The 11,568-nt window shown below is 44.8% G+C and overlaps 1 protein-coding gene across 5 annotated transcripts in view; it reads right to left on the bottom strand.

Annotated features, from left to right (window-relative positions):
* Window positions 1–11,568, bottom strand: part of tenm3 (teneurin transmembrane protein 3) — a 442,903-nt gene that overhangs the window by 55,749 nt on the left and 375,586 nt on the right. For all 5 annotated transcript variants that reach the window (XM_042329704.1, XM_042329705.1, XM_042329706.1 and 2 more), the window contains 3 exons: window positions 9,085–9,204; window positions 4,560–4,692; window positions 4,213–4,341 (listed from right to left, as the gene is read on the bottom strand). In XM_042329704.1, the coding sequence (XP_042185638.1) occupies window positions 4,213–4,341; window positions 4,560–4,692; window positions 9,085–9,204 (382 nt within the window). The remainder of the gene's footprint in view (window positions 1–4,212; window positions 4,342–4,559; window positions 4,693–9,084; window positions 9,205–11,568) is intronic.

Raw genomic sequence — 11,568 nt, 5'->3', positions numbered from 1 at the left:
GCAGGCTCTAACTACAACGTCTGGCCTAAGAGCATGTTTCTCCTGGCTTTAAACTAACTGATAGAAACACTCTGTTATTACATCTTCTCTGGTGTGTGTGTCTGCTTTCTGGTGTGTCTGCTTTCTGGTGTGTGTTATCTTTTGCAATCTAGAAGGGGGACATTGTTTTAACTGCAGGATATAATAATGCCAACTGGTAAATCATTAAAGGGTTTAATGAGCAGAGCCGAGATCAAACAATAAACGGGTGCTTTATTTTGAAGTGCCACCCGCCATTAAAGGGGAAGTGTAATGAAAACATATGGCTATGGGGGTAATGGACTGGCGCTGTATCTTAAAGGGATACTATGTGATTGGGACCCCATTGCCAACATCCCAAAGTATCCATTTAAAACCACCACTCCTTTAATAACACACATTGGATAATGCCATAGGTTGGGCTTGGGTCAATAGTTAGCTATGGTGGCACAAGTACTGCCAATCCACCTTATTGGATAAAATACCTCAACAGAACCTTTACTATAGAACCTTTGTTACATACTTTTGTGGTGTCATGGCTGTGCAGTTTTTATGTCGTACGGGAACGGTGTGGAGACTGGAGAGGCGTGTGTGTGTCTGTGTCCGTCAACTCTGAGTAATCCATCAGATATGAGAGCACAAAATGTCCACTAAACCACCTAAACCAATACACTACCTCTATCCAAACTAATAGGCTGAAAACACAGCAACAGACTACACTGTTATACTTGTTGGTATCCAGATCAACTGTTACGGACAGCTAAGGCTGCAGCTCAGTGTGTGTGTGTGTATGTGTGTGGGTATGCATGTGTGTTCAGCTAATAACCGCAGGCTACAGTCAATCCCATCACCCTGCTACCACCTCAGACTGGATTTGGTGTGCACCAACATCACATAGTGTAAACATCTCTAAAAGGAATATCTCGACTCAGATCACCACGCAGGAAGATTTTAGAGTCATGCCAAATGTCTCACCCACGTGTCCATATTTGGTTGGGGAGGGGAAAAAAATGGTTTTCTACAGTATTTCTCCGGGGATAAACCTTAACTAGATTTCACTATTTATATTTGTCTGTTATTTCTTCTGCTTGACACAGGGGAAGGCGACCGAGTGCTCCAGTGTCATCCCTCTGTGAGAGTTCCACGTGTAGCGCGTCAGAGTGACCTTGTCTAAACTGTTTTCTTCTGGTCCTTTGTGTTAATAGAACCCGTCAGCGGTAACAAGGACCCCCTACGTACTGGGTTCTGGGACCTGAAGAATTTAGAGTGTTGGTTTCATCCAGACACTGAGGACCACTGTCTCATTGTGCTCCAACTGAACACACTTGGCTAACCTTTATTTGGTCTTCTGCTTCCTTTCTTTCTCCTCTGTGGAACAGCGAGCACACAATAGCGTGTTATCCCCAAGCCACATAACAGCCAAGTGTGTGTGTGTGTGTGTGTGTGTGCGTGCATCCCGCGTGTTATCCCCAAGCCACATAACAGCCAAGTGTGTGTGTGTGTGTGTGTGTGTGCGTGCATCCCGCGTGTTATCCCCAAGCCACATAACAGCCAAGTGTATGTGTGTGTGTGTGTGTGTGTGTGTAATCCAAAGTACTTTCCTCAGCAAGACTATTCTCTTGCAAGGATGACTCTTAGTGGACATGTCTGTTACCAGTTAGCTACTCTCTGTGACTGACTGCTTTGGTACGGCTTTGTGTTAGTGCTGGGTTCCTTTTACTGTGTTTTTCCTCACTAAACGCACACACACACCCCTGGTGAAGGCCCCTGGGGTATAGCTGTCCGACCCCTGCGTTCCTTTATAAAGAGTTAACCTCCTTCACCATCCGCCTCTCCTTGCACGAGCTCTGAGGCTTTATAGTTCTGCTCATAACAACCGGAACTAATTCAAATCAGGACCGGATCGTTTGGGGACTGGCTGGGCCGGGGCACGATGCCTGTTACTGTGTGCCTGTCTCTGTGTGTGTATGAGAGAGTCTGTGAGTGTTTCTGTGTATTATGTGTGTGCCTGTGTCTGATTGCTTGCGTTTCTCAGTGTGTGTTTGTGTTACTGTGTGTATGTCTGTGTGCGTTTATGTCTGTGTGTGTGTTTATGTCTCTGTGTCTGTTTGTTTCTGTAGTGTTTATATCTGTGTGTTTATATCGGTGTGTGTTTATGTCTGTGTGTGTCTGTGTGTGTTTATGTCTGTGTGTGTTTATGTCTGTGTGTGTCTATGTCTGTGTGTGTGTCTGTGTGTTCATGTCTGTGTGTGTTTATGTCTGTGTGTGTCTATGTCTGTGTGTGTCTATGTGTTTATGTCTGTGTGTGTTTATGTCTGTGTGTATTGTTTGGCTGATGGTGGAGAACACATCCTTATTAAAGTAGTGCTTTAGACTGAAGGAGTGCCAGAGAAGAGGAGACAGAAGTTGGGCCAAGAGGAATCAAAGTCTATCTGGCCGCACAGGAGAGTTGAGAGAGAGAGAGAGAAAGAGAGAGAGAGAGAGAGAGAGAGAGAGAGATAGGGAGATAGAGAGAGAGAGAGAGAGAGAGGGAGAGAGAGAGGGAGAAAGATAGAGAGAGTCAGAGAGAGAACTCATTCGGAGCAGATAAAACATGTGTTTGGCCCCCTGTATCAGCTTTACTGAAGATGCTCTTCTGCACAGTTTGGCCTGTGATACTGCCATAATGGTAAAGCCTGGGTTTTGATCTACGAATGAGTGTGCGTGTGTGAGCGCGTGTGAGACCCTCGTAACAACTCACACCTTGTCTGGCACAGCTAGAAAGACTATACATGGATTTAAATGCTCTCTCTCTTCATCAAGGCTTCTCCTCTTTCAAAGAAACAAAGAGCCTCTGTGCAAACAGTTAGAAAATGGCTAGACCTTGTATTCACTGGGCTGTTAAAGGTGTGCTTTTATACTTCAAGTACTGAAGTTCGGCTCAGCTTTTTGTGAGGCCTCCCGTTCCAACTGAGTTGGCTGTTTGAGGTCCCGGTAAAGCCTGGGTGAAGCAGTGTGGGGTGTTATGGGGCATTAAAAAACGGGTTGTTTGGATCCTGGATTCTGATTGGTTGTGGGACAACAACTCCCGCAAAATACCATGACGTGTTAATGTCATAATTCCACTGTCCGCAGCCCAGGCAGGAAATTCATAAAAGTCATCTCCCTCATTTACAGTACAGTACAGGAGAGTTGAACAGATGAGTTGAACAGATGAGTTGAACAGGAGAGTTGAACAGGAGAGTTGTACAGGAGAGTTGAACAGATGAGTTGAACAGATGAGTTGAACAGGAGAGTTGAACAGGAGAGTTGAACAGATGAGTTGAACAGATGAGTTGAACAGGAGAGTTGAACAGATGAGTTGAACAGATGAGGGTACTGAGTGGGTCTGTGGAGAGGGGTAGTGAGCTGGAAGTTGAGTCAACTGGACGAACCCTAGCTGACCTTGTTGTGAGGTGTGTGTACAGTGGGTGTTTGATGTACTGTAGGTATCCTTTCTCCTCTGTCACCTCACTTGAGTCTTAGGTATAACGGGTTTGTGGAAAAGTGTGTGTATTCAGTACAACTCGTCTGGGTTTCGGATTGTGTGTGTGTGCGTGCATGTACGTATATGATGATGATAATGTGTGTATGATGATGATAATGTATATATGCTGATGATATTTATATGTGGTGATAATGTGTATATATGATGATGACAATGTGTGTATGATGATGATGTGTGTATGATGATGATAATGTATATATGATGATGATAAAGTGTGCATGATGATGATAATGTGTATGATGATGATGTGTATGAATGATGATAATAATGTATATATGACGATAATGTGTATACGAGGATGATCATGTGTGTATGATGATAATGCATATACGAGGATGATCATGTGTGTACGACGATAATGTGTGTATGATGATAATGTGTGTATGATGTGTGTATGATTATGATCATGCATGTACAATGATGACGATGTGTGTATGATGATGATAATGTATATACACGATGATAATGTGTGTATGACGACGATAATGTGTGCATGATGATAATGTGTGTATGATGATAATGTGTGTATGATGATGATGTGTGTATGATTATGATCATGTGTGTACGATGATGATGATAATGTGTGTACAATGGTGATAATGTGTGTATGATGATGATAATGGGTGTATGATGATGATAATGTGTGTATGATGATGTGTATGTCTCACCTGTGTCTCAGGTATGATGGGCCCATCCTCTGGTGAGGACCTGAAGCAGGTAGAGAGGGGAGAGGCCACGATGACAGGACTGGGCCTGATGAAACCACTCAGGTCACAGCTGGGGATGTCATTCTCCTCCTGCAATACGATTCAATATGATTGAAGACGAGTCAAAACAATTCAATACGAGTCAATACAATTCAATATGAGTAACACGATTCAATACAATTGAATATGATTAAATACAATTCAATACAGTTCAATATGATTCAATATGATTAAATTAAATACAATGGAATTCAATAAGACTCAATACAATTACATTTAATGAAATATCTTTATCAACTATATTTCACCTTCTTCATGACCAGGGTGTCCATGACATAGAAGACGTTCCAGGGGATCCACACGGTGCGGTACTGTATCAGGAACGGAGCCCGCTCGAAACTCAGGGTCAGACTGGCCCCACCGTTGGTCAACAGGTCAAACCTGGAGAGATGGAGAGAGGTGGAGAGAGGTGGAGAGAGGTGGAGAGAGGTGGAGAGAGATGGAGAGAGATGGAGAGAGGTGGAGAGAGGTGGAGAGAGGTGGAGAGAGATGGAGAGATGGAGACAGGTGGAGAGAGGTGGAGAGAGAGAGATGGAGAGAGGTGGAGAGGTGGAGGTGGAGAGAGGTGGAGAGAGATGGAGAGAGGTGGAGAGAGGTGGAGAGAGATGGAGAGAGGTGGAGAGAGGTGGAGAGAGATGGAGAGAGGTGGAGAGAGGTGGAGAGAGATGGAGAGAGGTGGAGAGAGATGGAGAGAGGTGGAGAGAGATGAAGAGAGATGAGGAGAGATGGGGTTAGAGGTGGTGAGAGAAACACACAGGCATGTACATTCACACAGAGAGACAGGCGGACAGACAGATGGACAGACACACACAGGCACACACACACCCCCCTTCAGCCCACACACACAGACAGTAGAAAGGGCCTTTTGCGTGTTCACACATTTCCTCCGGGTTGTTCTTGGGCCCTGGAGACAGAGATCTCTGTATCTTTGGCACTGATGGAGGTAGAGTGAGGATGAAGGATGATCAGACTGTCCTGTTCTAATTGTCTCTCCTGTCTAGTCTGTCCAACCTGAGGCTCTCTTTCTCTCTCCCTCTCTCCTTTCCTGCTATATTTCTCCCTCTTCCTCTCTACTACTTATCTCAGAACAAAACATGATTCTGTTCTTTCTCCTGTACTGAAAATAAGATGATGGGGCCAATTATTATTGGATGTGTGTGTGTGTGTGTGTGTGGTGAGAGAGAGCTTCGTTTGGCTAGCTGACTTTGTCTTTTAGCATGTAGCAGGCCTATAGGGAGAACCATCCGAGTGGAAGAGAGAGAAGGTCCCCTAAGTCCTGTCCTATATTTTGTGTCTGGAGGGGGCTGGTGGGGTGAAGTGTGAAGACACACACGCAACACATACAGAAAATGCATAGATAAAATAACACACTCATGGAAGCACAGACAAGCAGCGACACCAGCATTCAATCTGTTACGACCAGATATATTGTTATTTATAAACTGGGTGGTTCTAGCCCAGAATGCTGATTGGCTGACAGCAGTGGTATGTGAGACGGTATACCATGGGAGTTTGAGACCATGTACCTCGGGGTTTGTGGTATTTGGCCAATATACCACGACTAATGGCTGAATCCAGGCACTCCGCGATGCGTCGTCCCTAAGCACAGTCCTTAGGCGTGGACCCCCTTGGGCCTTACTGCTTAAATACACTAAATACACAAAAGTATGTGGACACCTGCTCCTCTCATTCCAAAATCATGGGCATGGAGTTGGTCCCCCCTTTTCTGCGATAACAGCCTCCACTCTTCTGGGAAGGCTTTCTACTAGATGTTGGAACATTGCTGCGGTTACTTGCTTCCATTCAGCCACAAGAGCATTAGTGAGGTTGGGCACTGATGTTGGGCGATTAGGCCTGGCTCGCAGTCGGCGTTCCAATTCATCCCAAAGGCATTAGACGGAGTTGAGGTCAAGGCCAGTCAAGTTCTTCCTCACGGACCTCGACAAACCATTTCTGTATGGACCTCACTTTGTGCACGGGGGCATTGTCATGCTGAAACAGGAAGTTACCCAAACTGTTGCCCCAAAGTTGGAAGCCCAGCATCGTCTAGATAGAAAGTCATTGTATGCTGTAGCGTTAAGATTTCCCTTCACTGGAACTAAGAGGCCTAACCTGAACCATGAAAAACAGCCCCATTATTCCTCCTCCACCAAACTTTACAGTTGGCATTATGCATTAGGGCAGGTAGCATTCTCCTGGCATCCGCCAAACCCAGAATCGTCCGTCGGACTGCCAGATGGTGAAGCGCGATTCATCACTCCAGAGAACACGTTCCCACTGCTTTAGAGTCCAATGGCGGCGAGCTTTACACTGCTCCAGCTGACGCTCGGTATTGTGCATGGTGATCTTAGGCTTGTGTGCGGCTGCTCAGCCATGGAAACCCATTTCATGAAGCTCCCAACGAACAGTTCTTGTGCTGACTTTGCTTCCAGAGGCAGTTTGGATTTTTACACGCTACTCGCCTCAGCACTCGGTGGTCCCATTCTGTGAGCTTGTGTGGCCTACCACTTCGCGGCTGAGCCGTTGTTGCTCCAAGATGCGTCCACTTCACAATAACAGAGCTTACAGTTGACCGGGGCAGCTTTAGCAGGGCAGAAATTTGACAATCTGACTTGTTGGATAGGTGTCATCCTATGACGGTGCCACGTTGAAAGTCACTGAGCTCTTCAGTAAGGCCATTCTACTGCCCATGTTTGTCTACGGCAATTGCATGGCTGTGTGCTGAAGAGCTCAGTGACATGGCTGAAATAGCAGAATCCACTCATTTGACTTTTGGTAATGACAGTTCCATGGCATGTATATTCAATCTATTGTAGCAGTGGCATGGCAGTATATTTAATCTATTGTAGCAGTGGCATGACAGTATATTCAGTCTATTTTAGCAGTGGCATGGCAGTATATTCAGTCTATTGTAGCAGTGGCATGGCAGTATATTCAGTCTATTTTAGCAGTGGCATGGCAGTATATTCAGGTGATTTTAGCAGTGGCAATGGCAGTATATTCAGTCTATTTTAGCAGTGGCATGGCAGTATATTCAGTCTATTGTAGCAGTGGCATGGCAGTATATTCAGTCTATTTTAGCAGTGGCATGGCAGTATATTCAGTCTATTTTAGCAGTGGCATGGCAGTATATTCAGGCATGGCAGTATATTCAGTCTATTTTAGCAGTGGCATGGCAGTATATTCAGTCTATTTTAGCAGTGGCATGGCAGTATATTCAGTCTATTTTAGCAGTGGCATGGCAGTATATTCAGTCTATTTTAGCAGTGGCATGGCAGTATATTCAGTCTATTGTCAGTGGCATGGCAGTATATTCAGTCTATTGTATGTGGCATGGCAGTATATTCAGTCTATTGTAGCAGTGGCATGGCAGTATATTCAGTCTATTTTAGCAGTGGCATGGCAGTATATTCAGTCTATTTTAGCAGTGGCATGGCAGTATATTCAGTCTATTTTAGCAGTGGCATGGCAGTATATTCAGTCTATTTTGGCATGGCAGTATATTCAGTCTATTGGCAGTGGCATGGCAGTATATTCAGTCTATTGTAGCAGTGGCATGGCAGTATATTCAGTCTATTGTAGCAGTGGCATGGCAGTATATTCAGTCTATTGTAGCAGTGGCATGGCAGTATATTCAGTCTATTGTAGCAGTGGCATGGCAGTATATTCAGTCTATTTTAGCAGTGGCATGGCAGTATATTCAGTCTATTTTAGCAGTGGCATGGCAGTATATTCAGTCTATTACAACAACATAAATTATTCAATTTTATTCCGTCTATAGTAACAGGGGCATGACATAGTGGCTGGATACATCGCAACCTGCAGTGTGGAAGATCGTGCAACATCATGTATTCAATTTGCCACAGTGGTCGCCATCACACACCTATTGCAATCTAGCAGCTTAGCCTCGCCCTAGAGATTCAACCTATTACACTCCCAGCAATCACACAGAGCCTCCTCTCAATGAGGCAGGGAGCACCAAATATCACGGCTTGCACTTTTGCCCTTAACACCCCTGCTTTACAATCTAATTGGGCGCGGGTGGTGTAATAAAAGGTCCTGATGGGGCTGGGGCCTGGGAGTGATTGCGCCTCTGTCCCAAATGGCATCCTATTCCCTATCTACTGCTCTCTACTTTTCACCAGAGCCCTATGGGAAGCAAGTAGTGCACTATATAGCGAATAGGGTGCTATTTGGGACTCGGACTGCGTTTCCTATTTCCTGGTTGGTGTCGAGGAGGGTTGCAGGAACACTCGCTGTAATAACACCGGGGAACCGGGAGTGGGGGGCAGGGTGTAGTGGAGGTGTGTGTGTATGTGTGTTCTATGCCCTGCGCTAGAATGACGCAGGCTAATTGATTCTGCCCTTGTAAATCCAATGCATTTTAAACAGCCCTCCAGTTCACATTTAAATGGCGCAGGGTTTTCATTTGGGGTGGGGGGGTGTTTGTGAGTGTGTGCTTTTTCATTGGGGGGAAGCTGCTGAGATTACATTTGCATGAGAGAGAGGATTTTGGGAGATTTACGAGACAGAGTCGTAGAGGGACAGGAGAAGAAGCGTGCTGCGGTTTCTCTTTTCTCTCTCTCACATACTCACCGATGCACGGAAAAACATTCACGCAAATATGCACACACAGACACACATAACGATTCAATCAACCAGTCCTGAAAACACAACATAAATCAAATACTGTATGAGGTGTCAGTGGTGAGGAAGACCAGTCAGTGGTGTGTGTGTGTGTGTGTGTGTGTGTGTGTGTGTACGTGGACCTACATGCCGTCCTTGCGCGTGACGGTGTATCCGTGGTCGGGGTAGTGGACGAAGGTAACATTGACTCCTATGAGGGGGGTTCCGTCTGCCGTCAGGACTTGGCCTCTGATGATGGACACCAGGCTGGGGAGAAACAACACGTAGAGATGATCTACTTAGAGACGTCGTTATTTTGTACACTGCAGCTATAGGACGCCGCGGAGACAGAGATAGAGATATCCTGAGATACACGTCACGCTAGAGGACCGACAGGAAATAAGACACTAGACAACTTTCACTCAGCACATTCATAAACACCACAGTATGACACTGTACAGTGCCACGTCAAATAACCAATTCCCTTTTCACATCACCGCTATGCATGCATAAAATCACACATGATCCAACCCCCCCCACACACACACACACATATTGTTATTCATGTGGGCTTACATCTCCCTGTTTAGCACACATAACACAGTGTGTTTAAGGGCTGCTGGGATGCCTGGGCCTTTCCCCTCTGAGGCTTATCAGCCTGATCGATACTAGGGGACTGAGTGAATAAATCACACACAGCACACACGCACGAACGGATGAACACATGCACACACACACAAATGCACACACACACACGGACACACACACACACACTTTGCCCACCATCACATACACAGGCCAGCAGCACGGCAAATTTATTCTGCGGCAAAAAAAGAGGAGAAAAGTCAAGTTGTTTAGCCAGACCCGGCTAGCGGTGGACCGTTTAGATGAGTTTTTAATCAATGGGTCTGGTCCTGTGGAGATAGCTACTCTGTGTGTGTGTGCAGGGGGAGGGTAGCTAGATTTACTTATAGCTCTCCTTCCCAGGTCATTACAGCTTTCACTGAGTGCTAATCAGTAGCGGAGCATTGAATCACCCTGTAGAGAGGGACAGAGACACACACACAACTTTTCCTCCTCCAGCACTATCCTTTAGAACAGTCTGAGAGGATGCCAGACAGTACAGTTGATGTCCCCCCCTCCCTCTTCTATAGTCTAAACATGCCATAAATTACAAATTACCCAGCGTCCTCGCCTCATTAATACCTGTATGTGTGTGTGTGTGTGTGTGTGTGTGTGTGATGGGGGGGGAGAATAGGGTCCTTAATGTAGCTGTAATTTATGCCTTCCATTTGCTTAGGGAGGTATCTGTCACCGTAAAACAATGTCTGTGTTCCAAATGGCCCCCTATTCCATATATAGTGCACTACTTTTGACCAAAAGTGGTTCACTATATAGGAAATAGGGTGGCAGTTGGGATGTAGACATACCCGATTGTCACTGTTCAGGTGTCTGAGTGTTTCTGAGAGCATAGACGCTGCAAGGGACTATCATCCCTCTGGTACTATCATTACTCTGGTACTATCATTACTCTGGTACTATCATTCCTCTGGTACTATCATTCCTCCGGCACTATCATTACTCTGGTATTATCATTACTCTGGTAGTATCATTCCTCTGGTACTATCATTACTCTGGTATTATCATTACTCTGGTGCTATCATTACTCTGGTACTATCATTCCTCTGGTACTATCATTCCTCTGGTACTATCATTACTCTGGAACTAACATTACTCCGGAACTAACATTACTCTGGTACTATCATTACTCTGGTACAATCATTACTCTGGTACTATCATTCCTCTGGCACTATCATTCCTCTGGTACCATCATTACGCTGGTACTATCATTATGCTGATACTATCATTACTCTGGTGCTATCATTAGTCTGGTACTATCATTATGATGATACTATCATTACTCTGGTGCTATCATTATGCTGATACTATCATTACTCTGGTACTATCATTACTCTGGGGCTATCATTATGCTGATACTATCATTACTCTGGTACTATCATCACTCTGGTATTATTATTACACTCTGGTGATATCATCACTCGGGTACTATTATTACTCAGGTATTATCATTACTCGGGTATTATCATTACTCGGGTATTATCATTACTCTGGTACTAACATTACGCTGGTACTATCATTCCTCTGGTACTATCATTACTATGGTACTAACATTCCTCTGGTATTATCATTACTCTGGTACTATCATTCCTCTGGTATTATCACTACTCTGGTACTATGATTCCTCTGGTATTATCATTACTCTGGTACTCTGGTACTATCATTCCTCTGGTACCAACATTACGCTGGTATTATCATTACTCTGGTTCTAACATTACGCTGGTACTATCATTCCTCTGGTACTATCATTCCTCTGGTACTATCATTCCTTTGGTACTATCATTCCTCTGGTACTATCATTTCTCTGGTACTATCATTACTCTGGTATTATCATTACTCTGGTACTAACATTACGCTGGTACTATCATTCCTCTGGTACTATCATTACTATTGTACTAACATTCCTCTGGTATTATCATTACTCTGGTACTATCATTACTCCGGTACTATCATTACGCTGGTACTATCATTCCTCTGGTATTATCACTACTC

The sequence above is a fragment of the Oncorhynchus tshawytscha genome, linkage group LG11 (genome assembly GCF_018296145.1).
Source record: "Oncorhynchus tshawytscha isolate Ot180627B linkage group LG11, Otsh_v2.0, whole genome shotgun sequence".
NCBI classification, from domain to species: Eukaryota; Metazoa; Chordata; class Actinopteri; order Salmoniformes; family Salmonidae; genus Oncorhynchus; species Oncorhynchus tshawytscha.
Note: the sequence above shows the minus strand (reverse complement) of the source record. Positions and strands in the feature narration are given on the sequence as shown.